The sequence below is a fragment of the Struthio camelus genome, chromosome 2 (genome assembly GCF_040807025.1).
Source record: "Struthio camelus isolate bStrCam1 chromosome 2, bStrCam1.hap1, whole genome shotgun sequence".
NCBI lineage: Eukaryota > Metazoa > Chordata > Aves > Struthioniformes > Struthionidae > Struthio > Struthio camelus.
Window position 1 is genome coordinate 80,244,187 of NC_090943.1, and position 27,793 is coordinate 80,271,979.

The 27,793-nt window shown below is 39.5% G+C and overlaps 1 protein-coding gene across 31 annotated transcripts in view; it reads right to left on the reverse strand.

The window, feature by feature from the left end:
* Positions 1-27,793, reverse strand: part of SEMA5A (semaphorin 5A) — a 315,141-nt gene that overhangs the window by 134,191 nt on the left and 153,157 nt on the right. For all 31 annotated transcript variants that reach the window (XM_068931379.1, XM_009665155.2, XM_068931382.1 and 28 more), the window contains 3 exons: positions 10,507-10,569; positions 6,048-6,146; positions 4,564-4,777 (listed from right to left, as the gene is read on the reverse strand). In XM_068931379.1, the coding sequence (XP_068787480.1) occupies positions 4,564-4,777; positions 6,048-6,146; positions 10,507-10,569 (376 nt within the window). The remainder of the gene's footprint in view (positions 1-4,563; positions 4,778-6,047; positions 6,147-10,506; positions 10,570-27,793) is intronic.

Here is a 27,793-nt window from a genome sequence, read left to right on the forward strand (position 1 = left end):
GAGTGAGCAGATCTGTAAATTGCTGAACTCTGGTGAACTCTCAGGACCTACCACTGAAACAGTCTGGTCCTTCGACCGCATCTCCTTATAGAGACGAGCAAAACCTCTACGGGGATAACATATGGGTCAAAAATCTGGTCACCACATTTGGTCAGCTGCATTCAGTGTCATCTACTGGAGCACCAAGAAGATAAAAATAGGCTCCAAGAGTAGAGTGTTGATTTCTTTTTGTAGGAGAGGAAGGACGTTCTGAGGTAAAACCTGTCAAACGCGTTCAGAAATAACGAAGAGCAAATAGTTTAGCATTCTTAATTAAAAGAGGGTAGATCCAGGCCCTGACTCTGCACACTTCCCCCCCTCCACCCCCAGTCACTAAGGAGGACATAAGTGCTTACACTCTAAAAACTTCCAAATCAGAAACAACTTCTAAGAGGCGGGCAGACAGCTGTTACACTTGGTCAAGCGTTCTGTCTGTTATTAAAATTGACAAAACAGACAAAATTCAGTCAAGTCAAAACTTGAATACTGTGAGCTGGTTGTCTACTGGACAGAATGATCCTCTAAGGTGGCTCCACAGTAACTAGCTGTGATCAACAACAGGTCACCTGTGGTTGCACAGCATTGCTACACTGTCCACTTACCTGCTTGGATCAATGCTAGATCAGAATCAGTGTGCTCCACATATGACTGTGTCATTGAACTTTCCTTTTTCCTTTCAGTTACTCCCTCGCAGTATATTCTTGCAGCTTAATTTTACATGTGTTTTGAATAATTCATATTTTTACTCAAGTTATCCCAACTCCTCATTACACCAGATAATTGAGCGTTGAGTGCATCGCGAAAATGATTATACAGAAATGAAAGTTCAATGACTCAAAAAGTTCAATGCAAGCTGATGCCCTACCTAAGGTTAAGTACCTGATGAGAATGATGCTCAGTAATGTATGCTGAAAATACTGCTTACTTACCTATTCAGCTGACACGGATTACTTCCAAACCCATTAAGCCTCCAACAGAAGGCAGGACCAGATAATAAATACATGACTCTGGCAAATCCAGAATGAACAGGGAGGCTTGGACAGACCAGCAATCCAAATTTATTCTATTTCTGATCTTTCTGATTCTACAAGCTGAAACCTCAGCACGGAGCATGGGCTCAAGCCCCAGCCCTACGATACAACAGCTCTGTTTTTCCTTCCTTCTGCAGGTATCACAGTTCCAGTGACTACTGACCTTCTGACAATTAAGATTATAAACAAGATTTCTTCCGTGCTGAAGCCTTAGAGCCTCCCAAGTGAAGGTCCTTCACTGCAAGACACCGCAAGTGGTGACAGCAGACCTCCAAAGTATGCAGGCACATCTCTTTGCCCAGACTGAAGGCATTCAAAACCCCTCAGTGCACTAAGAGAGAACTCCACTAGCTGCTAAGACAACGACGTCTTTATTTACTAGCAATAAAGCATGGAATAAGATAGTTGACTGAGTTTTAGAGTATTGCCATCACCCACAGAGACCATCTGAGTCAGTTCAAAGTGATTCACAGAGTAGCAAATCTAATTGAGAAAAAAATCTATGCCTCTGAGGGAAAAACAGGCTTAAAAGCAAACCATACTCCAAACTGCAAATATTCACCGACAGACAGACATGCACATGCACCCCAGCAACAAAGCTCAATTGAAGCAACCATCAGCTACTGCTGCCTAACAGGTATTGAACAGGAAGCTCCCATTCCCACTGATCCAACTGCCTTATTTTTCTTGTAGGATTATTTATGTTACTTTCTCTCTGAAAGTAGCAAGAGTCTTCACTTCAATCCAAGCACTAAAAAACTAATGCAGTTTCTTGGCAGAAGTCAAGTCCTACACACGAGCAGGTAAGCAGACATAAAAACAGACGAAGCTACCCCAGAAGACATTCCCCCCCCACTTCGTGTAGGTAACTGGGCTGCATCCAGCCTTTTATTGGATTTGCTTGAACTAGCTCCAATTACAAAACTCATCTTGTTTTTCCTCCCAAAGATAAAAATTACACTTTCCTGGCAACTTAATTCTAAACACTTTTGAGGCAGAAGAATGAGCTTTAACAGAGAATTTATAGGTGCAGCTGACGCTTTTAATAGATAACATGTAAATATAGGCAATCTTATTAATTAGTTTTGGGGTGTGGGGGGGGGGGGGATTTTATCGTGCCATTTAACAGAAAATATATCCAGTTAAAATGAAAACTCACTAAGAAGGGTATTTTCGCTGTGAAAGAAGTACCCAGGTGGCACACAGCAATTAGTTCCACTACCATAGCTGTGTGGGTAAATGCTGCCTCAACAAGGTTATCTATACAATGAGTCCATATATGCAGACTGAAATATTTAACATAAAGTCTGTCTCTGACCTTAATGTTCTGGAGCGGGAAGGGTTTTATACTTATACCAAATTCCAAACATGAGAACAATCCCATCATAACATGAAACGCGCTGCAGGACCAGGGCCTGATGGTCATTGTGGTGTCACTTGGCATAGTTATAAAACACAAATTGCTTCTAGTGGAACAAGCATGGTGCAAATTTTAATGTATATAATTTTACATTTTATGCTAAGCAGTAATTTTCATTTTAGAAGAACCCCCCCCCTTTTTTTTTTTTTGGCAATACATAAATAAATTGGCAAGTGGTCCTGTTATATCACAGCAAATCCTGTCAGTTTATTGCTTATTCCAGCTGTAAATCCTCATCTGGTGATTAATATCCATGACACAGCAGGCATGGCTACAATATGATGACATGATAGGTGTTACAGACTAGTCCCCTTCCTTCGCTATAAGAAGCTTCAAAAACGTTAGTCTGCCACTTAAGCAGCTTCGAAGTACAATCTGTTTTTGCTTGTCAAGACTGGGACCTATAGAGAAAGCCAGGAGAATTCAGTCTATTTTAAACTGTTTACTTTTTGCCTTAGGTTTCCAAAGAATTAAGCTAAAGAACATTCAAGGCAAGCTATTGCTCTCGGCCACCTCAGCTTTTCTGTGTAACCACACCTGGGAGATGCTGTATAGTTCATCCCCATGCTTGCACACATAACCTATATATTTCTTTTAATTTCTAATTTTAATTTCTACAAACAACAGCTATATTTACATTTTGTTTCACAACAACGTAAACACTGAGCCTTCACTGAGAGCAGCAGTTCTGTTCACAGAGCCCCTTAAAACTAAAGGTCCCACACTGTTTTGTTTCAAATCTTCAAATATTTGCATCTGTTCAGGTATTTGCAAACCTGCTCTACCCTCTTGCTCTGGACTAAGATTTGGAATACTAATCAGAAGCCTGCTCTTGCCTTCGTTGAACGTACGCTTCGGTAGGAAGTCTGCTGTGTCTGTTTTGGTATGTTTAATGGCTCAAATAAGGTCTCCTTGGTGGTTTCCCATTTTCCAAAGTACCAAACGCTGTTCCCTAGGTATTTTCACCTTTCTTACTTCATCTACCTAAACGTTTCCTGATAAGGGTAAAATCACATGAACCTACAGGTATGATACATGTTCATTTAACTGACAGAACTTTATTTTAAAAACGTGATTGTTTTTGTTAAATTTAACATGATTCAGAATTAACTGTTGTAAAATCATACATAAAAATGGGAGATATGATGGTCAAAGTTCTGTTACCAGCTTAAAATTAGTAAGACATCCCAAATACACCTTTGGGGCTTGTATCCTAGGCTGTCCATCACCTTCCAGTTATATTCATAATAAAACTCTGCAAAAAGCATTATGAAGGAGAACTTAAAAGAAATTGATTTGCAAGTCCTTAGGCTACAAAAAGGTTCACTTCTGAAAACTTTCTACCTGGCAAGTGTCATAAAATTTGTAACAAAAAATATGCCTATTTTGCTCCTTGGTACAAGAAGCCAGTGTCAAGTTCATTGCTGTTTCACAGACTGGATTTCCAAACCACTGTCACTGTAATTGATCCATGAGGTCTTAGAAGACATGAAGGAAGAAATGTGGATGACTATTAAAGTGGTAGCTTACTACTAATAGCGTGGGTTCAGTTTTATTCTCCAAGAAACCATTAATTAAAAAAAAATTTTTGAATTTAACTACTACATCTACATTGGCAGCTAATATCCTTTTTGGTTCAAAATGATGCATACCTTACACACATGTTCATGCAACTTCTACATGTGGCCCATGAAGCTAATGGGACTGCTCGTCTGGCTAAAGATATACCTGCTCTAATACAAATGTTCATGTATGCAGTTTCTATGAACTGTGAGAGTAACGAGAAATATATTCGCAGTTATACGTGCAAAAGGGAAGTACAGGTGGCTCCCCTTAAAAATACCCTGAATCAAAGTACAGAAAACTACACCACGTATAATTACTGGCCACAGTAATTCTAACAGTAATATCAGCAATAATTAAACTAGTAAATTTAAAAATGTACTAGGCAAAATAACTTTAAAATGAGAAAAACAATATTCTAGTAACATTCTCAGGATGGGTGCTCAAGAACACGAATCAGGCAAATATAGGTCAAAAAACAGATGAGCCTCATGGTTTGGCAGTACTCACCATTCAGCCACTTGGAGTTGTACTGTGCAGTGCGGAGAGGAGGAAGGGCCCCTAAGCTGCGATAAATGGCAGGATCCCTTCCCGGAAAATCCATGGCAGTAGCAGCATAGAGCTCCCCACTGGCAGTGAGAAGAGCAGTGGAGTTGTGTTGGGGACTGTATGGACAACGAGCCATGCCACTGATTTGGTCATGTATCTCTGTCAAGTTGCTTAACTGTAAAAGAGAGAGAAAAAGGAATTAAGATCACTTGAAAATTAAAATTTCAGCCAAGATGCATCAATCTGAACAAAATCTAATAATAAACACCTATTATCTGCTTTGGTATTGTATGACAGCAATGAGCTGACCTTTACTCTCTGGTATAGATCTTACTATAATGTTGTTGATCTCCCTTTTGCACTTTGGGTGGAGAAAACACATAGGTTAATCATTAGTTACCATGCCTAAAATGTTTTGCATTAGAAGCACTTCAAAAACTAATTATCTAAACTGATGGTATTAATAATATCAAAGTGTGTATATTTTGACAATAGCCTAGTTCTGAAACTTCCTATTCTTTGACAAACAGAAACCAAAATCAACATGCGTGGTTACAGTTTGTTATCTTAAAAAGACCTGACTGTCAGAATCAACTAAGGAATTCACCATAGCAATTGGTGAAAATTCTATTATTTGTTTTGCTGGTGTCTTCCAGGAAAGAACTGCAAATGAAGAATGTGATAAAAAAAAAAAAAAAGAGCTTTCCAATTCAGTGGAACTATCTATCTGATTTATTTTCACTCAAAAAAATTCAAATCATGTAGTACGATGCTAATATGTTAGTAGGAGACAAAGGCACGATAAGATTAAATACAATAAACGTGCCAAGGAGTTTTTTGGTGACAGTTATATTTTCTGCATTTAAACTTCTCTCCACTCCTGAAATAAATAGTCTAATAGTCTAAATAGTGGTGTTTTGATTTTTATTATGACTATTATTCATCCTTAATGGACTCTCTTTCTTGGATACACCCAATGTACAAAAAGGGCTGCATTCAGAAGCAGAATGATAGATTTTCTTAATGAAGACTTCCCATTTCCACCAGTCAGAAATCAGTAGTAGAGGTACTCTTCTCTTCCCCAGAACTATGCATACAGAGCTCACAGCTACCCAGCTAGATTTTACAACTAAACTTGTTGATATCAACTCAGCTTGGCAGAGGGACAGAAGTCACAGAAATATTTAAGTCTCATGAAAACTGGCATGTGGGAGGAAGTGAGTTGCTCATATCTGTGCTCTCTCCCCCAGCTGAGGAAAAGACTGCAAAAAGAGCTCCTCAGTTAATTCTCGTCCCTGGCCTGCCGCTAGCCAAATGAGCCTTTCACGCATCCGCTCGCCAATCAACATGCAAGTAGCCTGGACCCAGCCACAGCGCGTTCTGCCTCATGATCAGCTGGTCCTGAGCATGGACTTGACTTGCGGGGGGAAACGTTCAACGCGTACCGTCCGGTTGGTGCAGATAGGAGTGAATGCGTTGGTTCCACAGGTGAAGAGGTGGTTGCCGCCAACGAGAAGCACTCGAATATAGTTCTGGCATTCCTCCTGCCACATGGAAAAGAAATCACGTATTCAGGGACACGTTAAAGGAGAGGGGAGATCAGTCAGGACCTGCTTTTCATGGTTATGAAAATTCACATGAGCAAGGCTTAAGTTTAACCAAGGTGTCATCCATCGTGTCATTAGGGAATTTCTATGTGTCAAGACAAGCATCTAGCAATCCTCGCAAAAAGTTCTTAATGGGATGACAATAAACCTCTTCAGTACTGAAGGGATCTTCTAAAAGTGATCGCTGTGCAACTAAATGATCCTCAAAGGTTTAGCTATGCTCTGAAAGGGATATATACTGCCTTAAACAATGCACTGCTGCCTCAAGAGATCATATGCTATTTTCCAAGACAGATCGGGCCGAGGGAGGAAGTCAGAAGGAAGACAGGAGAAAGAAGAGGTTGTCACTAACAAGAGTATGTTGAAACTGTTACAAATAAACTTCTAAAGACGATGTTTAGTTGCAGATCTATCGCTACTACTTTCACAACTTGCCCAATGCATTAGAAGAACACTAAATCACACCGAGGACATACACATTTCTATAAATCTGAAGTTTCTCAAAGAAGCCTCCAAAATTTCATCCCCTCAATATACAGAAGCTCACCCCTGAGGAATGATCTTATACATTTTTTACTCCATTACAACGTGTGAAGGCTGTATGAGGTTAATTTGTCTCACTTCAGAATTTAGACTCTAACAGCGATATCTAGTGATTATTCAGAGAGCTTCCTTCCGGAATACCAAAAATCCCTCAAAACTGTATATAGGAAAGATGCAAACATTCCTCCCGCAAAAATAAATGCCCCTATCTCATAACATACCGGAAAATAACAATATGCTTGAAAAGAAAAACTCACTCACAGGAATCTTCCATTTAAGTGCTCTGCTAAAACGCTTTCCAGCGTTCATCCACAAGATAGTCTCAGATAAAGTATTAAAAAACTTGTGAGAATTCTGCTACATGCTTCTAACTGATAGTAAGTGGAATCATGCAACTAAATCCACGTAACTGCATATCGCAGAAGCCCCGTTATCTGGCCTACAGTTATTTCAAATGTATTGTTTGTGTATCTTGCAAATAGATTCTAATCCTGGAAAAAAGAAAATAATCCTGAATAAATTGAACATGCACAAAACAGACTGCAAAGCAAGATGGGCAATTTATCTTGAAACTACCAAAATTGTTATGTTAATATTCTTTCAACCAAACAGAAGCCACTGCACTACAACAGAATTTGGTAAGGCAATAAAATGTTAAGGCAAAAAGCCTTTTAAGAAGTGATTATTTCATCTCTGGATACTTTCCTTGATGCAGATTGTTTTAACTGCACAAGAAAGGAATGCAGGTTTTGCCTTTTTTGTGAGAAGGACAGTCAAGGACATTCACGTAAAATAAAAGAGTTTTTTTTTTTTTTGAGCTTTTGCCATCCTGCCCTTTGCAGCAAGCCACGGAATGTAAGTGTAGGAAAAATAAGTGGGTTCCAGCATTGCAATGCAGCCAACCTCTCCTCTTCATATTCCAGACATCTCTGAAATAGTGCCTTTGCAAAATTAATTGCACAGTGATCACCCACTCTTTCTATTCAAAAATAAGTGTTCAGTTTTTGAACACTGACATTCCTGGGATTCACAAGATTCTTCTGCGTTCCCGAGTCCTGAGCCAACTTTGCAACAATTCACAGTGCAGGGTAAATAATACATCTCATATCAAATTTGTGTTGAGTACCTCGTAAAACAAAATTAAAGAAATACTTTTATAATCAGATATTTTCTTCGTAAAGCAAACGCACAATAAAACAAGACAAATTAAACAAAAAGCCATGAATAAAACAATCGTCGCCCAGAAACATACTGAAAAAGCGCTCAGTTATTTAGTCATTTGAACTGACTCAGAGTCAGTTTTCTAGCTCTGGAGTCAAGCTCAGCTGTGCTGGTTCACTTTTTGGATAGGTAAAAAAAGAGGTCTGTGCCATCAAAGTGGTAGTTGGGAATTCAATGGACTTCGAAAGCAAAGGTTTTCCAGACTTGAGGGTTGTGCTATGTTTGGTGGCCATCTTTTACACATCTGATCTTGACCCCATTGCCATATACATTCCTATTCCCCTAGGAGAATACCCTTGAGAGGAAGAAATTCAATTAGCAAGCACTGTCTACTTTTACTTTAGCATACCTGAAACAAAATACAGTTTGAAACAATTCAGCATGTTGTAAGGCGAGGTTACTATTTAAGTTTAATACCAATTTAACCATCTGAGCCAGATTGTCCTTCAGTTGTCATCTGTATGTAGCAGTTTGTTGCACAGGCGAACATTTTAAATACATCTGCATTTAATTTTTTTGTTTTTAATATATGTTATAAAAAGTTCATTGCTATATACACAGCCATTAGAATCTTAAATAAGCAAAGAGAAAATGGCTTTGCTTACAATTTATTTTTCCAGTGTCTCTTTGGTCTACTCTACTTTTTACCTTAAGTACTTATATTTTCCCTTTGTAATAGTTCCTACCACAAGCGCCAGCCCAAACGGCCAAATTTTTTCTCTTAGCTGTGCGTGATGTTTCAGACTTCTAAATGTTAACACATGCTGGCCACGAGGACATCATTTTGTCTGTCTCGCTCCTTGATCCACTAGTTATTTTAAGCAACTGCTTAGGGTGGATAAATGCATGAAGTTTAAGTAACAAATAACAGCCTTTGAAGGTCAACTGTGCATTACACTGTCAAACGTGACAGATGTCCCTATATATTTTCCTCTCCAACTCTTTTCCCTCCTTGGCTTCTAAAGCATAAACCTCAGAACGACAACTACTGATAACAGCCAGAGGCAAAAATTCAGTGCAGCTTCCTTCTCAACAAAAATAAAAGTTGCGTTTAACTGACCACTATCCAAAAAACTGCTAGGGCTGGTTCAGAGCTTCTGATTTCAGGGCATTCGATCAGCAAGTGGACTTTTAGTTTTGCTGCCTGAATTCACTGCCCCCATAGTGGTCCGTGGGCAGAGGAGCCAGGATCTGGATGAACTGCTTAGCCACAGCCATCCTTGTAACTCTAACAACAGTTTGGGCTGGACCTCTTTACATGACAACAGAGCAGGAAAAAGTCCTTCTCTGACACCAATAACTGCAATGTCTCCCTGGGAACTTGACCTGCAAAGAGACAATTAACTCGAGCACTGGAGCATATTCCTCCTGATCTGATCATTCCCAAGGTTTCCCAAAGGAAGGCTGGTTTGACTAGAGAGAGGCAGCACGTCACAGATAAGGTGTTCTCACCTTCATGCACAAGTTCTCCTTATGCAGAGAGTATGGTTCTTCAGAAGCATGTCCTATGTCATGAGCTTATCTTAATCTTGGACATAAGGCAATAAAAAACAGAAACATCTTCAGGCTATCCTTTGTCTGCCCTAAATTTATCCTTTCATTTTAATGTCGATCACATCAGTGAAAGCAAAAGAGGCAAAAAAAAATTCAAAGAAAAAGACAGCTGACCTTCCATCTGGGTCAGTGGCCTCTGTTAATATCTCAGCACTCTCCAGCAATTCCCACATGAGGCTTTCAGGTCATGTAGTTCTTAACAAAGTCTGCAAAGACCTCCCAGGATTACCTTAGGATATAATGAAATCTAAAGGGTTGCATTTCTCTTCTAGATGTGAATGAGGAACAAGGCTACGGGTCCAAATCAAACACTAAATCATTATCCAATACTAAGAAATAATCTTAGAGGGCTGTATTAAAAATAGCGTATGTGCTATTGCACAGTGACTGTGACAACACGGATAGTGCTTTGCTGTGAAACCATTCATTATTTCTTTGAAAAGATGTGATGAGCATGAATGAAAAACCATTCTTATGGTTTTTCTACTACACTACTAAGGTCCACATTTCAAGTCCGATGTCGACAGAGCTAGTGAATTTCATACCATTCTCTTCATCGCCTCTGAAGCACAGAGGTAAATATCAAGCACAAACGTTCCTAAAATTACGCCTAATACACAGAGAAATAAATGGAGGATTTAACAGAGGAATTACAGTGACTCTGGATTTACAGCACTGAAAATGAAATGAGAATATATCCCATTACATATGACAGGCTCCAGAGTCAAAACATTAAATTGTTAAAAACTAGAGTCCTTGATCTTCTCAGAAGAGAATCACGGGATCTAACCGCCCTCACCTTCCCTTTATTGCTTTTCATTACTCTGCTTACACATCAGTGTCACGCTGCTTCCCAACAGACCTCCTCAGAAAGAAACAGGAGATAATAAGGATGCAAAAAGTAGCGATTTACGCACTGAATTATGCCTGCTATTAAAACATAAATTTTGTTTCAGCAGGAGAGCTGTCATGCGCTTACCTTTGATTTGCCTTTACTGTAACAGGCTCTTTTAGTAGCTTCGTCACATTGCCATTCCACTGCCTGTAACCAACAAAAATTAGTTATAAATGCAGGAAACACAGAAATAGAGAGCTCAGGAGATATCCAAGCCCACGCCTGAGATATGTGCCTCAGGCATGCTGATGATTAACTGTGGGTGATGCTATTCATCATCACCTTCTAAGCTGCTTCTCCTCAGAAAAGAAGTTTTGCTGTTGATGGGTTTGCAGTGGCGTATCCGAAGCGAAGCTGGCGATCTCCATCCAGATCCACGCTACCTACCCCAACGGCAGCACTAATCGCAATCGCATTTGATACTATTTATTCTCATTTCTGAGCTGTCTCTCTTCCTCAACAGGTTCCTGCCAGCACTGTAAGACGAGTTTGCGTTACTACAGTTTCACCGCATGAGCTAAGTCCCCTTATTTCCACATTCAACATTCAGTAGCTACGGATTACGAGCTCTGCGGTTCAGTGGAGCAGGTCGTAGGCTTGGTGTTGATACACCCGTACATGTACGCATCTGACTGCCCGTGCACACTGTGTAATCAGCGTGCATTTTAAATCCGCCTGCACTCTTCTGCCTTAACGGTGCACATCCGTGTGTTCTGTGGATAAAAACGTCACATAGCATTTTACCTTGTATCAGGGAGAACTGAGATTTCTAAATTAACCGTTATTGCCTAATAACTGAAGCCACAGCTTTTCCATTTTTATTTAGCAGGAAATAATGACAGACAATTCATTCAGATTTGACATGGGTAACTTTTTGTACCTGCCTTCTAATGACGACTATATTAACAGCAAGCAGACTCCTTAATTAATAAAAGAAATAGGGTGAAGGGCTGTTTAAACAAAGGGGAAAATGCCTACGCAGTGCTCTAATTCGCTTTTCAACAAACCCAGCAATGAGCTTTTTCATGTCAAGAAAAAAAGCCTTATAAGACTAACATCATTACTTCTCCTCCTACACCCAAAGCCTTCCCATCTAAAGCATTTGTTTTTGCAGACGAATCACTGCAGTGTATAGAGACACACTGAAAATTTCTGGAGGAATCCCCGCCTGAATGACCATAGCATTTATAACAAATTGTATCTAGCAGCACAAAAGAAACCGCATACTGTGCTAGATAAAATGGCAACAACAGCTCAGCTCTTTTGACTCTCACAGCAGAAAAGAATTTATCTCCATAATGCAAAGCTCACAGCAAAAGACTGCTCTTGGCTGACCAGCGTAGGTTTCTAGTCCGATCCAGGAGGACATACTGACCCTTTATGTCACATGGCATTTAATGCAAGTAGCTGATATTGAATATGCTATCTCTAAATGGTACCAAAGGTTTAAATGCTTGGAGAAACCCAAGAGTTGCCAGTAGGAGCTCATAGACTTATTGGAATGCAGGTGCTTAAAATGAAGGTTTTAAGAAAAGTTCCTGCCAAAAATCGAACTGAGAGGAACAGGCCAAGCATGAACAGCAGTAAGAAAGATAACAAAAAGACTGGATTGAAGACGAAATGTTTATCAATAAAATCAATTTTCAGTGACAAAATAGGGAGCTTCATTTGGCTCAGAAGTCCATGGTAAAAGAGTAATTTGAAAGTGAAAAACGTGAAAGACAAAAAGTATACAGTGTCACAAACCAAGCAAATTAAGGACGTTTTTGAGGCGCCGAAGCTTTTTGGAAAAGAAAGGCCAAAGACTTTGGGGAGGAGAAACTCCAAAGTCAAAAGTGACAGTTCTTCGGGATTGCCATGCAATTGAGAAAACCATGCAATGCCACCTGGCAAGCAGGTCAGGAAACCACTAACGTTATTATTAGCATAACTGAAAAGAAACTTTCTTCTCTTTCTCTGACATCCACAAAACGCATAGATTTATATATGGATATGAAATATGAAAACTGGATATGATACTTCTGGATATAATAGTTAGCGACAGATACAAGAAACCAAACAGGATAAACGATTACCACTACATATATGGATGCTTGCAAGTTAACCAAATGGCAACGTTTCTGGGAAAACCCTGCTAACGACAGCTTACGCCAAAGAATATGGACAAGAAATAGGTGCAATCACGCTAGTGATGAAGCTAAGGACCATCTTTGAACGCAAGTGTGCTTACAGCCTACAAGTTCATGCCGAGCTCCGCGGCTGGAGGGGACAACAACAGCGCAGGCTACAAACGGAACAGCTTGCAAAGGCATCTGAACAGAGCTGAGTAGTCCAAAAGACTATACTCTGGCTGTGTATAGACACATTTATACAGCTAACTTTTAGTTTTGCTCCTTAGGGACTCTGTAGGAATTTTCCACAAAAGGGAAATTCAGACATGCTGCAAGGTCTCCTGGTAAGGCAAAGGGAGAAGGTATGTGGAATGCATCTCGGGTAAAATGAAGTCTCATTTCAATGTGGAAAGAAAGAGGAGAAAAAGGTGTCTCGACTCTTTCATACATAAAGACAAAAGAGAATGTCCCAACACAATAATAACAACGTGATTTTGTCAGTAGAAGATTTAAGACTTTAAAGTTTTAGTTCTGAAATATTAGACTGAAATGCACTAATTATTTTAGAAAACAAATGCAAAACTAGGTTTACTTAAAACTCACTGTCATCTATTGCTTACATTAAGCATATTGTCTTGCTTGGCTCTGTTTGCTAATACTTCCATGAAGTTCAGATGAGCGGTGCAAAGAATATGACATGCAAACCACGTTGGCTATTTATTCCACTATCAAGACTTACAGACAGACCTAAAGTTTGTCCTGTTATGATCTTTTCTTTCTTATGTTTCTTAATAAGCAGTTCCAATTATCAGGTGACAAAACACAGCCTTCAGTACCCTGTGCATTGGTTTAATACCTAATTAATACTTTAATTCTGTCTACTACAGCAGCAAAGTTCACTGAACCAAATTATAGACACTCAAGCTTGCTTGCCGTGGGGAAAGAAGGAACAGGGATTTGAACGTTAGTGCTGGAGCAAACAAGAACGGGGCGTACATCAACTACTGCTACGTGGACCCCACTAGGATCATAGCTGGGTAGGTAAGGAACAGGTGTAACAGCAGAGCACCGTTCTGCCTCTGACAGCAGGCTAACGCTATTTATACGCACGGCTTTTACAAACCCTGGCTATCAATAAACTCCTTCCAGTACTTCTATAAAGCTAATGTTTTGGCTTGGTTTGCCATTTCCCAAATCTTCAGCATAATTAGATGCCAGTAGACATAAATAAACCTTAATTATTCATCAGCCATCAGTACAGCAGTATCAAGCGTCTGCAGCAAGATCTTTCGCCCTGTGAAATTCAGCTGCGGTGGCCAGTTCTGAGCACTGGACTTGGCGGATACACTCACCCACTGCACCTGGGTCACAGTTCATCTCTGAATAAATCCAGATTGCTCTCTTCAGTCAAAAAACACACAAAACACAAGTCTCCGTACAGATCTGACAGAGAAATCAGCCTGAACAGAAACAGGTCTTCGGTGCACACTTAGAAGTCTAAGTTTATACTCAAGTCTCAAACTGACGTCAGGCATGTTTCTGTAGAAGCTCGGCTGTAAATAACTGTATCGGTGCTTTCAGACATTACATCAGTGATGTTTGTAAAGCACTTCAAAAATTTTGGATGAAATCCCCCACGGAAATTTCAAGGGATAGTGGGAGGAGAGAAATTCCAGAGAAGAAACGAATTCCCGCTCAAGCTACATAATTAAACTATTATCTTCCAAATGAAGTAAAATATATGTCCAGCACCCACCAATATTAGGTAAAAATTATAATATTAAAAATAGTCACATTACTTTGAACACGACATGTATTTCAGTAACTTCTCTGCTTAGATCAGTGACAAAATCTTGCTCAAAACTTAAACAATTGTGTCTTTATTGGGCAAACTAAAGGAATGCAAAGCAATTAGCTCCAAGGGAAATTGAAAGAAAATCTCCCATTTCTAAACTGACTTATTCAAATACCTTAAAAGAACCCTAAAAGAAAATTGTGGAAATAGTGAATGGTGTTCAAGTGCCCCTCTCATTTAAGAAACAACGGTCAAGAAGTTCTCTTCATGCCCAACATGCAGCAAGGTTGTGAGTTCACCTGCAAGACATCTGGAGATCCCTTTCAACCTAAATTGTTCTATGATTTTCCAGAAATATTACAAACTACAAAAGCAGAAAGAAGAATCATAACCATAGGCAATCAGTTTCAATACAGCCACTGTATACAGTCACAGCTTTAATTACTTTAAAGTAAATTTAGACAGGAAATTTGCAAGGTATGAACATAATTAAGAAAAGGCCGGTCAATCAGAATTTCCATCTGATGTATTAGTTAAGTATTAGTTAAAACTACAGGTAAACAAAAAAAACGTGGCTTCCACCTTCGTCAATGGAAGATGCATGCATAACCAACTACGCAGTCAGACCTCCTGGAATAACTACGCTCGTTTTACAGCTAGGCAGATATTCATAAGGTATATATGTACGCAGATACTAACACATATATATTTACGTATATGTACTTCTTTTAAGTGTGCAAACAGAATGCACTATTACATTTCACAGTAAAATAAGTCAATTAGTCAAGGACCAAAAAATGAACAGAACAACATTTCAAACAGATGGTCCAGCACTCCTTAGGCAGATGGCTCTGCTAATTAGATACTGGCAAAAATAACATTAAAGAAGATAGTTTAATTACACGGTGCCAAAAAGTAGCAACTACATGAGATTTCCTTTTTTTTTCTTTTTCATAATCTGTTTGCTTTCATATCTTCTATCATGTATTTAAACAATACTTTGGGGAGTTGGGCTATAATGGCAATAAATGTAATAATATATGTCAACAAACAGGAGTAACACAGTCTTATCGGTCACATCAGTCCAGCAATGGAGCGGCTTCAAAACCGCCGTGACTTGCTGGGCTAGGATTTCCTGCAGCACACATAATTAGCTCTCAGTGAACACGTATGCTGGAGTCCACAAGCCGAGCTTAAAGGGGCCAGAAAGAAGAGTATCAGAACAGCAAACGTGCAGAGAGAATGAAGCCACAGAGACAAACACCAGCCAGACGTTCAGCAAGAAACGAGCAGCAGCAGAGGTAGTAGTGGTTTTGACGGTTACCGGGAACTTTAAGCCACGTTTCACTATAAGGACATCCCGGCTTCCAGCAAATACGAAAAGCCACTTAAGAAAGATTTATGCCTCTGCATCCTTCACAGGAATCATTTTCCTTGCCTTCCGCAGAGCCTTGCCCTTCCCTCCTCGCAGCCCTCAGCGCTGGGGCTGCTCGCTGGCTTGCCAACAGGCTGCTGAGAGACAGGTATCCTTGGAGAGTGGCCCTTCTCTGTGGAAACACTAGAAAAAAGATACTGAAAAGGACTTCCCTTTAACTGCGGTTCCCCTTTTGGCTCACGCAGGACGGAAAGCTGCTTTATGGGAAGCAAGGCATCCTGGTTAGACTCTCCGACAAAGTGATATGCCAGCAATTTATACAAAAAGTCCAATACGGTATGGCTGACTGTACTAACTGGTTACATTTATTGCTAGTACCTTGCCAGCAATTATCACAGGGAACAGCCAGTTTCTTGGGAATAACATTATGCAGATTTCCATTTATTCAGAATATACATATATATATATAAAGTGAGCACTGTAAATATGTGAAAATAAACGTCAAATTATCTTTGAATTCTCCAAGGTCTGATATTCCCTGCGAACTGAGAGCCCCTAATGGATATATAATTTCATACTTAAACCAGGATCATATATAAAGCTTTATATGGCTTTGAGGATAAAGTTGATTTCAGTTGAATTTTGTTTCAAATATACTGAAGTACCTTTAAAAAAAAAAACAAACTCAGGAGAGAAGTATATAGACACATCAAACAGTCATTAAACCTCACCAATCCGTGAAGTTTTAGTAAGTCTACTTCACTGACTATGCAAATAAGTAAGTACCGAAAATTCTGTCAAAATTGATATGAAAAAAGTTAAGATAAGAGAAGTTAAACATATTAGAAAACAATTTAGATTCGCTAAGACATTCACAACCTCATGGTGCTGGGTTAATCCACTGACTTTAATGAGACAAGACTTCATCCAAGACTGAACATTTCCACAAATCCACCCAGTCATCCACCTCTACGTTCCCTCTTTGTGTTCTCCAAAGATTTCTATGTGACACCAAGTATCCAACCGGTTTATATTAAATAGGGGCAGTTTTATAAAGTAAAATTCAGTTCCTAACTTGGATGTCAAGAGCTCAAAACTTGAGCATGTTTGAAACCAGGGTTTTGGGTCTCGCTCACAGAGAGTTATTCAAAAAACAAAACAACGTTACACTGGGACTTTCAAAGTTTTGAATGTCCAGCCTGGTGTTTTGAGGCTTTTCTGGTTTTTAAGGACATTTAAAAATTAAATGCAAAGTTGTGCTGAAGGGGTAAAACAACAAAACGTTCTTGCGCTCCCAGACTTGGCAGCTGTTCAGCAGGTAGGAATGCGGAGGTTTCATAACACTGTTTCAATGCACATTAAGAAATTATATCAGATCCACTAAATTTAATATATTGCCTAAATGATACGTGAATCCTTTAAGATGGAAATCTGTGTTACCACAGCAAATTTTAAAGCACTCGCTGCTCCTGGCGAATAAGATTGATTTTACCAGGCTCCATGACCTTTTGAAAGCAATGTTTCAATTTATTTTTTACACAGAGTGCTGTAAACCTCTAAATGGTGATGAGAAAGTCAGGATTCTTTTTATTTCAAGGAAACAAATGCATTTCAGTGTAATTTTATACACTTCATACCCCTAGGTTAGTTATCAGAGTTAAGTGGAAAGAAGAAGCCCCTTCGGATAGTTTGGACCTTGAATATAGATAAACAGAAATTTATTTTCCGATATGCTTGCTCATCGCCTCTAAGCAACACGGAAACGGGAAAGGGGAAGGAGGGGTCGGACGGCATGCCGTTTTACTGCCTAGTAACCTGCTGTCCAAGCCAGCCACACTAGCCCGGTATGCGGGGTTGAAGAAGCAGCCCAGCCATCAGCCCTCCGCGCCTTTGAACGGCAAAGTCTTCCAACTTGCCCCTGGGACGTCAAAACCAGCCAGGTTACAGCTTCCGGAGACGTGCTGACAAAAGCGAACGAAGGAAGCCGAAAGATGCGGCAGGGAATGAAAACTGTGGCACCTTCCAAGTGACGCTTTTGAATGAGTCGAACGTTATTCTGCGGGACTCAGAAGAGAAAAAAGAAGTTTTTCTATTTCCATATGTACATACATAATTTTGTATGTAATGCCTTATTACCAAGAGAATAACAATTCTGTCATCATTTTTGTTTATGTATTTTTTAATTATTTATTGAAATAGTTCTGCCACCAGGCTTTAGTGACAGCAGGCTTGGTTTTGATAATAGCAGCACCCATCTATAGTTCTAGAGAAACTACCGCAGAGTTATTCAGAATAATAAAAATATTTTTAAAACAGCTTTAAAAGAGCATTTTATAAGATAGTGAAGAGACAAAAATTATTGAAGGGACTTTAAAAATAGGCATGAGATAAATAAAGAGAGGAAGGAAAAAAAAGCATTCTGATTAAAACTGGAACTATGTAAACGAGTCAAGGTAAGAAGATTTTGGACAGATGACAGCAGAAGGAAAGCAGAGTGCTAGGGAGCAGCAAAAGAAATATAACAACCAGTTCATACAGCCACTGAAGAAACAAACGGTTGAAGAGCAAAGAGACACAAAAATGAGATTTTCTACATCTTTCTAATTAAATGCAATCACCAGACAGGTGACTTTGGAAAACCAAGACAGATTTTCTTCTTTCCATTTAAGAAGGCGGCATAGATACATAAAACATCTAGAAAAGTGGATGAGGCAAAACAGAACAGCATAAGAAAAACACCACCAAATTTCCCAAGAGTTGGCAACAAGGTTGATGGGAGCATAACTGGCAGTTCACTCAGGGAAAGAAGAAACAAGATAATCTGCACTTTGGTCATGCTTAATTTACAATAATTAGATTTAATTTGACCAACATTAAGATAATCTAATAATTGCAAGAATACGAGGAAAAATAAGAATGAAAAGAGGCACATAAATGAGCACCATCAACGTGAGCTGTGGAAAAAAGGCAAAAAAAGAATAGCAGACTGAGAAAAATACTCATTAAATACACAAAGTAAAACATGCTTATTACAACGGGAAAGCCTGAACCTCCAGCTATTAGGAATACCACTGGAGCGTAGCTGCACAGAGAAGTCAAAAGTGAGGAAGACCAGCCGATGAGGATCGGGAGTAAAATTAATACCTGTGGACAATATGAAAAGGCCTTCAAGAGAGCACCACGTATTCCGGTTACAATGGAACGAACAGAGGGAACAAGGAGGCCGGTAATACAAGGTTAGATCATAATTTTATGGTGAAGAGCTGTGATAACATAAGTTCATTTTTCTTTGTTTTTGATAAAGTAGAAGTGAATGGTTTAGAGTAATGTCAATGACCCATGGAGCCTTTTGCCTCCATGTTGCGTTAAACGTTACTCAAGTTGTTAATTAGTGTAGGTCAGTGCAATCTGGTAACCTGGTATTAGCTGTGCAAAATGGGTGGGTTACTTCTATCCGGTTTCTACAAGACAAGTCACGTTCAGATCAAAAAAGAGCAATAACTGGCTTTTTTTTCTGCAGATGCAACAGAAAGAATGCACACTGGCAAGGGATCTTGGAAAAGCAGGCAGTCACTGACACAATCCTCAGCATCGTATCTTCCGAAGTTGTATAGCACGCTTTCTGTTTCCCGAGTAGACGAAATCCACAAATCGGTCAACTGGATTTTCAACAGTGGACACTTTAGAAAATAATCATTGTTTCATAGCAATCTTTAAAAAATTGATTAGTCACATTTTGCACCGAGATTGAATTTTTATAGATTTAATAAATGGTTAATAGCTGTTATAAAAGCTAAAAAATCTAGATATAAATGATTGAGTATATCTGTAGAAAACACTACTGATAACTGTATGAGCTATATGCAACCTACTGTCTGGCAGACTGAGTAATCATCTACAATACACTGACCATGTATTAAATGATCAATTCATTAGACTACTATATTAATGCACTGAAACTTAATAAATAAAAGACTGGAATTGGAGAATGGGGAAAACAATAAAAACCTGTGTGATGTCTGGCACACGGACTGGGAACACTGATTCGATATTACTGCATGGTCTATAAGCATTAAAGGCCGCAAAACAAAACAAGAGAAAAAAGTTCATTTAAAAACGATGCCTAGCTGAATGTATCGGTCTTTCTGGGAAGAGCTTTTCTGACAAGCTTCTGGACTATTCTGCAGTGACAGCAATTTGGCAGAAGTGTCTAACTGCATTTTTTTCTTTGCAGTTTTTCAAGTGGAAAACCAACAGATACTTGTAAAAATCATCACACTTCCCCCAAAGACCCATGTCTAGATAGACGAATAACACAAACATCTTTGCCGGGGCTTTTCTGAAAGCTATACGGAAGAAGGTAGCCACCAGAGAACACACTGAGTAAGGCCACACCACTCGTATCACAGATGGGGCAGAATGCTGAAGAGCAACCCAGAAAAAAAATTAGATGAAATATGCTGCAAAGGTCACAGGCCCTTGAACATAACGACAGAAACCTCAAATCTCAGAGTATACCAAGAAAGTCAAAGTGAAGGAGCCCTTAAATGTTAAGAAACCATCTCCCAAGCTTCAGCGACACATACAAATTTCACTAACAAACTCTCACGAGAAGCCTAATTGCAGAAATTAATTGCTGACTCGACTGTGTGATCTCCTCCTCCTCCTCCCGCGCCCTCTTTGTTCAGAATCCCCTCGATTGCTTCGGTGGAAGAACAGCATTGGGCCTCTGTAATTTCCCCCAGAAGCTGAAAGCTCAGTGGGGATGACTACAAAACCAAGATGAAAAAAGCTCATTCAACAGGATGCCCAGTGCAACTATTAATAAGGCTCTTATTTATTTCTGCAAATGCCATCACTCTTCCCTCACCAAATTATAACTTATCAACAATTCTTCTCCCGATGAGTGCAAGTCTTAGTCTTCTAAAACTGGTAAATATTGGATGTTAGTCTAGCACTATTAACCGAAAGCAACAAAAACTCTTTATTATTATTAGGAAATATTTCTTTAAAATTCTTCTGCGCTTTCCTGCTCAAGGAAAAATCCTTTGAAGTCAGTGTTCCAAATCCCAGAGCTTTTACTACAGCAAAACACTCTGAAATCAAAGGGAGTTTTGTCCAAGAAGTGCAGAAAGGAGGCTAGAAATTGTAAACATACCCAAGATTCACTAGAAAAAAGGGACTGCTTTTGCACAGTAGCTTATAGTAGGGAGATCTCTTAACATATGCCCGGAGAACTGAAGAAGCTTAAAATTAGATCCGAATCCATTCACGTACAGTAGTTGCTTTCCTGTGAATAGTCAGATTGGCTTGCAGCTCGGACCAGTCTATTCTGAGTGCATTTTTACAAAGCTGCAAGATGAGAAAGCTCAGAATGAATTCACTATTATAACTCTAATGTGTGGCAAAATAAAAGATTTTCCAGGATTATTGAGGGGGAAAAAACAGAGGGATAATCTTTATCTCTGATTAAAAGAGAACTTCATGGAAAAAAAAAAACATTTGGATTTTTGCGGATGCTAAAGTGCAGGGAGCAATATACTTTATTTCGTAATCATTTAATGGCACAAACATTTGCTCAGCATTCCTCCACAATATTCACTCTGATGCACACTTTGGGCTCTAGATTTTTAACAGCAGCCAAATCAAAATTCACAGAGTTAGTTAAGAAATTAGACTTGTTATGGTTTTGAAAGATATTGTGAGATTTCAATAGTGACCTTCTGAATAGTCTGTCTCCTTGCAGATCCTGTGCGATTGCTCTGTGACACAGAATTCAGTGCCAGGTAGGCTCAAGAGGAGATTGAAACGCACGGAGAGCTCAAGACTCAGGGAGAAGCTTCACTCTGAAAATATAACGGCTACAAATCCAAAGGAATTGAAGAGGAGGAGGCTCAAAAGGGAAGGGAACTCATATTTAAAATTAATCTGGAATGTAAGCAAGACCATTGCCTTTTTGGGGAGGATATTTGAGGCCTCAAATCAGATAGAACCAAACAAAACTTTCCTGTAATAACTCTTCTTAGAGTACACTTCAGACCTGAGCTTGCAACTGCTCCCAGCATGTAGACTCTTAGACTTTTGGGGACCTGCAGGGAGAGGATGAAGCTCTGCCCTCAGCTACTTGCATGACTAGGATCTGCGTCCATGTTACAGGAAACAGAACGTTTCAAAAGCAGTGAAACAACAATTATTCCCTAGCCACCTTCTCAGAAAGGTGGTACCATAAGCCTGTAACTGTTCTCAACACATGGCCTCCAAGGCCCTTACCGTTTCTTTTTGAGGGGAAAAAAAAAACACACACAGAAGAGAGAAGGGGAAACAGCACCTTCACAAAACATTGCAAAGTAGGCATTCCCCTCCTGTGTTTTTTGAAAAGGCGTAAACGGCTCGTGCCTGTTCACTTTTGGCAGTGGCCAGCCGGTGCCTCAGGAACCTAAATTAAACAGGGGAATTCATCAACTGGCTAGTTGAGCAAGGCTATGCCAGTCATGGCAATGCCTGACCTCACGCGTGCCTGTGCACATGGGTGTGCGCGTATATACAAATTACATATGCTAGTTTTTATATTAAAAAGTAGAAACGGATAGCTATTCAGTGACTTCCTTCTGTGAAGTACTTAAATAATGCTGAATTTGTGTTATGCACTTCCATGCCACGAAAGAGTTGCTGAGGGTGTTCATATTCTAGCAGATCATTTCCCACAGCGCTGCCTTCGAAAAGAAGTCCTGTATCTGCTAACACTATCCTGGCTCTCAGTCTTGCGTGTTCTCGGTGCTTTGTATTTAGACACTTTGAATATTAACTCCAACCTGTGAGGGATTTGAGAGAGAAGAGAGAAAGAGAGACACAAAGAATGAGTCTGTATATATGGAAAGCATGTGAGGATGCACTGGTAACTACTGCATATTTATTTATTCCCGATTCTTTCACATCCTTCCTCAGTCATCTCCAGGCTGCCATCAAAATTTGCCTTAATTTAGTCTCGTCTTCTTACACCCAGAGGTGCTTTGAGCTCCATCATGTCAAGATTTCTGACACGCTTGGAGTCATTAAATGGGAGGACCTATATAAACATATTTCTGCCACAATTCTCCAGTAATAAATACGCATGTGGGCATAGCAAGCTTTTGGAAAGAACCTCCCTTGCACTTGCTATATACAATTGATCTGCACATGTGCTCTGCTATATATAAGGAAGTCCCAGAAAAATAAAGACAATTCTCAAAATCTGCCTGGACAAAATTTCTGGCAGGAAAAGGACATGTCCCAGAAAAGTCAAGGAGATGGTGATTTTAGTCGCTAGCACTATTGAGAACGCCTGCTAAGAATTCCTCATCCAACATGGTATACGTGTACAATGCTGAAATAAACACCCAAATCCCAAATATTAGCTCCAAATATTGGCAACAACGTATGGGCTGCATCTAGCGGGTGATCTGGGCAACCTACTTCATCAGGTTGATGCACAGACAATCATGAAGCTCCTTTAAAAAAAGAAAAAAGGCGTTGCTAATTGTACCAAGACTGATTGCTAGTGGTACTACCTGAAATCAGGGACCTACTTTGCTAGAAGTCAAAGATGGTCTCTCAGATCACATTTTAAACAGAGAAAGGATATAAGAGGAGGCAAAGGCACACAGCAATGTCAAGAGCTGTCCAAGGTCAAAGCCAGCGGCAGAGGTCAAAAGAGAAGCACCATCTCTTGATTTTCACTGTGGCATGTTCTCCAGCGTCTCTTCCCAAATCAAGTGATCCTGGCTGAACTGTGACTGCAGATACAGTGATTTGTATCTTGGCTACTCCCGCCTATTGCTGGCGCACAGCAAAAGAAATTGCAGAGAAACTAGATGTATGTTGTATTTCAAAATCCAGAAAATAGGTTTTATTACTTTAAATGGCTCAGCACAGTGAAAGATCTCAAAAGTTGATTTTAGCAGCTTGAACAAGCAACATCCGTATCAGAAAACCTCCCCTCCCCACACTTTTTTAAAATGCAATATGATTTTGAAAGTTGCAGCTCTGGAGGAAAGCACTCCCAGTAAATCCCAGGAGCTGCGTGAAGTTAGCAAGATCTGGCAGCCAGATTTCAGTGCGAGCTGTATGCAAAGAAGGACCAACCTACGTACCGAGAAACAGAAGCAATGGCCACATAAAACTCGAATGTCATGCCACTGTATTGGAATTATACGGGTGATTGTCAATTTTTTGCCCAGATTCTGCACTTTTTTTGGTAGTACTTTACAGGCTGCCCTCGTCAAATCAGCTAAAATTCAACGTGACTATTTTCGTTCATGATGCTCTGAGTTTGCAATACATCAGCTTGAGGGGAAAAAAAAAGTATCCTTCTCACAATCATTTTAGCTCTTACACGTATTGATTCTGATGCCAAACTGCTTTGGTTATTTATCACTCTTCCAAAATATATGTATATGCCCTATTCACACAATAAACCGGATTATACTGAAAAAGGATAATGATCTATTATTATAGGTAATATTTTTATGACTAATCAACAGGGCTAACCAGACTTTTAGTAAAATCTGTTTCTAATTCTTCTCAGTACTTCACACCTTTCTGAAACATCCACCACTTAGACTGAAATTTCCCAGGCTTAGAATCTGCTAGAAAGGAAAATATGAGTAAAAATAGTTATTTGCAAGAATAACAGCAATGAAGATAAGCTTTTTCAACTTTTCTTATCACAAAATTCTTCTCTATCCCTTTCTTCTTCCACACATGCTGTCACAAAGTGATTGGGATGAAAAGAAGATAATATAGAAGACACCTTTTTGAGTTATATTCTGAGCTCAACTGGAGAAGTCTCTTGATTTTACAAAGTTATTAGGGTAGTAAAATCTAAGATTCATAATCATAATACTATTCTGGGTCTTGGATTTTTTTCCCAAGACAATAATAATAGCAAGGAAAAAGAGGCATCCCAACATAAGATAGGTATATCCTTCACTTTACAGCATTGATTGCTCCTCCTTACCCATGTCTTTTTGGAACTGCTTGAGGAGGAGAGCACTCGAAGCACAGGAAAGGAGCTAAACAAAAAGTAACGTTAAATAAAAACTAGAATATCAATAAGCAAAAATAGGAAGAGGGAGAGCTAAGGTTTTAGTCTTTGCTGGTTTTCATCTCCTCCTTCTCTTATTCCACTTTCCCAAATCCACTGCCAACAAATTACTGCACTGCACTGATGGCAGTTAGGAATCGTTTGTGTGAATTTCTTTCTTCCGAACATATCCTCTATAGTAGTACTGAGTCTGTTAATTAACATATTTTAACTAACTGGTCCAGTAACCCACTGAATGCCTCCTAATGCTCATCGGACCAGTTTTTCAGAATAAAGTAGTCACAGCATCAATCAAAATAAGTAAAAACTTGTCACAGTAACTGGAGAGAGTATTAACTGTTCAGTAAACACTCTAATCTCAGTCTACATTGCATTCAAAATCACGTTTGATGCTATGTTAGTTGAAAGAGGCTTTCTTTTTTTTTTTTTTTTTCCTAGCGTAGACAAGGCTTGCCATGTTTCACTGTTGAGAGAATGTCAACTTTCTAAATGGAATAAACTGAGCAGGAATCCCAACCACTTGGCTGTTGTTCCTGTTTTAATGAAGAGAGATTGTTATCTAAAAAATCCTGCGAGGATAAAATAAATCTGATGCCAGGGAGAGCCCAGAAAAGCATTCTGACTTGGCAACAGGTTGAACACAGTTAAAACGTATGCCTTCAAATCCCTCCCACTGCCACCACCACAATAACATCTTTTATCAAAATCTGAGGAGTTTAGAAGACGGGTTCTCCACAAACGCGAACTCCAGTGCCAAACTAAAACATACACTTGTATAAGTTAAAGGAACGGAATAAGCCGTGCATTTCAAAGGGTTGGCTGCTTTCTGTTCACAAGAGACAAAGGCGCTGCGGTGCACAAGGAGCATGGAGAGAATCTCATGTGCATCTTAGCGCAACAGACCAACACAATTTCAATTTTAGTCCCTGAGTTATAATGTTTCCTATATGTTCCTCAATCAAAACACCTCAAAGGGAAGCAGGACGGGATGAAGAGATGGCAGGTATCCCACGCAGGTACCAGCTGATAGCGCTGGTGCTCACAAAGAATAAATACGCTGTAGCACTGAAAAGGCTTTTCAGCATCACAGCATCAGCAAGAGTCAGTGTATTTCTCAATGCAGGGTCACGGCAAATGGCACGAATCACCCCCAAAGCAGTGGCTCTAGGACATAGTTCCACGCATATGAGGACTCTTGCATGTACCTTGCAGTTAAGCCAAGACAGTGAATTTTCCTCCAAAGACAGGATTTTGGACCACAAACCAACCCAATGCGTATTTCACAACTGTGGCTATTTGTATTGCCTAAAGTACAAAGCACTGAAATTACTCAGCACGACACAGGAGACTTTGCAGATGAAAGGTCACTATCCTGCTTGTCATTTTACACATTATCCTGCTGAACTGGAGATCTAAAAGTGAAACTGAGCAGTCAGGGACACTCTTGGGATTTTTTTTGATTTTTTTTTTAACCTCTCCCATACATTCACTCTTTTCCTCTCCAAGTTACTTAATATTCACACAAGTATTCATCACAAATCATTCAAATAACATAAAACCCAGTGGATACATTAGAAATATTCTTAAATTCATTTAATTATTTCACCACAACAAATACAAGAGACAAAAAAGTAGACTAATTTAGTAGATTATATGCTGGTTATCATTCCACTGTCCAAGCTTTGGTTTCAAAATGAACCTAAAATAAGAACTTGAGTTTATAAATAATAAAGTACAAGTGTACACAGCTTTCAAGTAATAAATAATAAAAAATATTTTAAATGTGCTCAGCGTTGAAGTTTGTTTTAACCAAAAGAGCGTATTTATTCAACTGTTTTAAGGGACGGAATCTGAACTTTAAATATATCATTTTGTTCAACAAGCACCTTCTTCAATTTTGTGGTACGGTTTCATGCCTCATCACCATCATTTAATCCCCTTGTAACCACAAGTTAGGTTTCACATGGAATCACCTATTTCCTATGCAGTGGTTTGTGTCTTAAAGCAAAATGTGAGAGAAGTTCCCAGCCTGCAAACATAGGCCAATAAAATTAAATCATAGGCTGGTTTCAAAAAAACTGACATAACGGCAACTGGCTTAGGACATTAATATTATGATACTGTTGTTTAAATAACCCAAGCATGAGCTAACCCCTTTTTAGGCTAGTAGTTACTAGTAGTAGCTAGTAGTAATAGTTACTTTTAGGCTACCAGCTACTAGTTTCTATGCTGGAACAAAGAAAGTAAAAAAAGAAAAGAGCCCTTGCTTTGAAGAGCATGGCATTTTAGAAAGGTAAAAGTGGAAGACCAAGCTGTCCCCAACTCTAGAGGCAAACTGCGCCATGGAAGACAGATGAACGGAGCAGAGAGGAAAGCAAGTATCCACCTACCGCCTCCAACAGAAGGGATGCAGGAAGAAATACAGCAGTGGGCCAGAGCTTTCCAGCTTACAGCACTGACTATCACACATGACTATGTAGCCCACTGAGTAGATGTCTTTTGCTCTTTTCTGGAGGAAGATGGAAAAGTTCACTTTCCCTCCTAAACAGGGACAGTGAGAAGTGCTGTTGAAGAGTTAGATAAAGAGATGCAGACACCTGCTGAGAAGACCTTCAAGAGCACCTTCAGGAATGCTATTACTCACACCAAGAAAGAAGCCCCAATGCTATGGCAGCATGTCAACAAGCAGATGGAGAAGGAAACAATCCTGTGTTGTGTTCTGCCCATGCTAGCATATGGGAGCAGAGAAGTCAACAGAACAGGAAGAAGCAAGGTATGGTGGCAAGTGATTTGATCATCAGGAACAAAGAAAGTTGAGACAGGCTTTATTAGCGAGGCCCATAGCTCATACCCTTCAAAGTTAGTTATGGGAAATAAATAAGGATAGAAAGGAAGAGACAAAAGAAGAAATCTTCTCCCCAGTGGGGAGAAGTGTGGGAAGGGAGTGATGAGGGTGCTCAGAGGAGCATCCTCTCCAGTGCAGCAGGTGGTCCCTCCAAACACTTTTC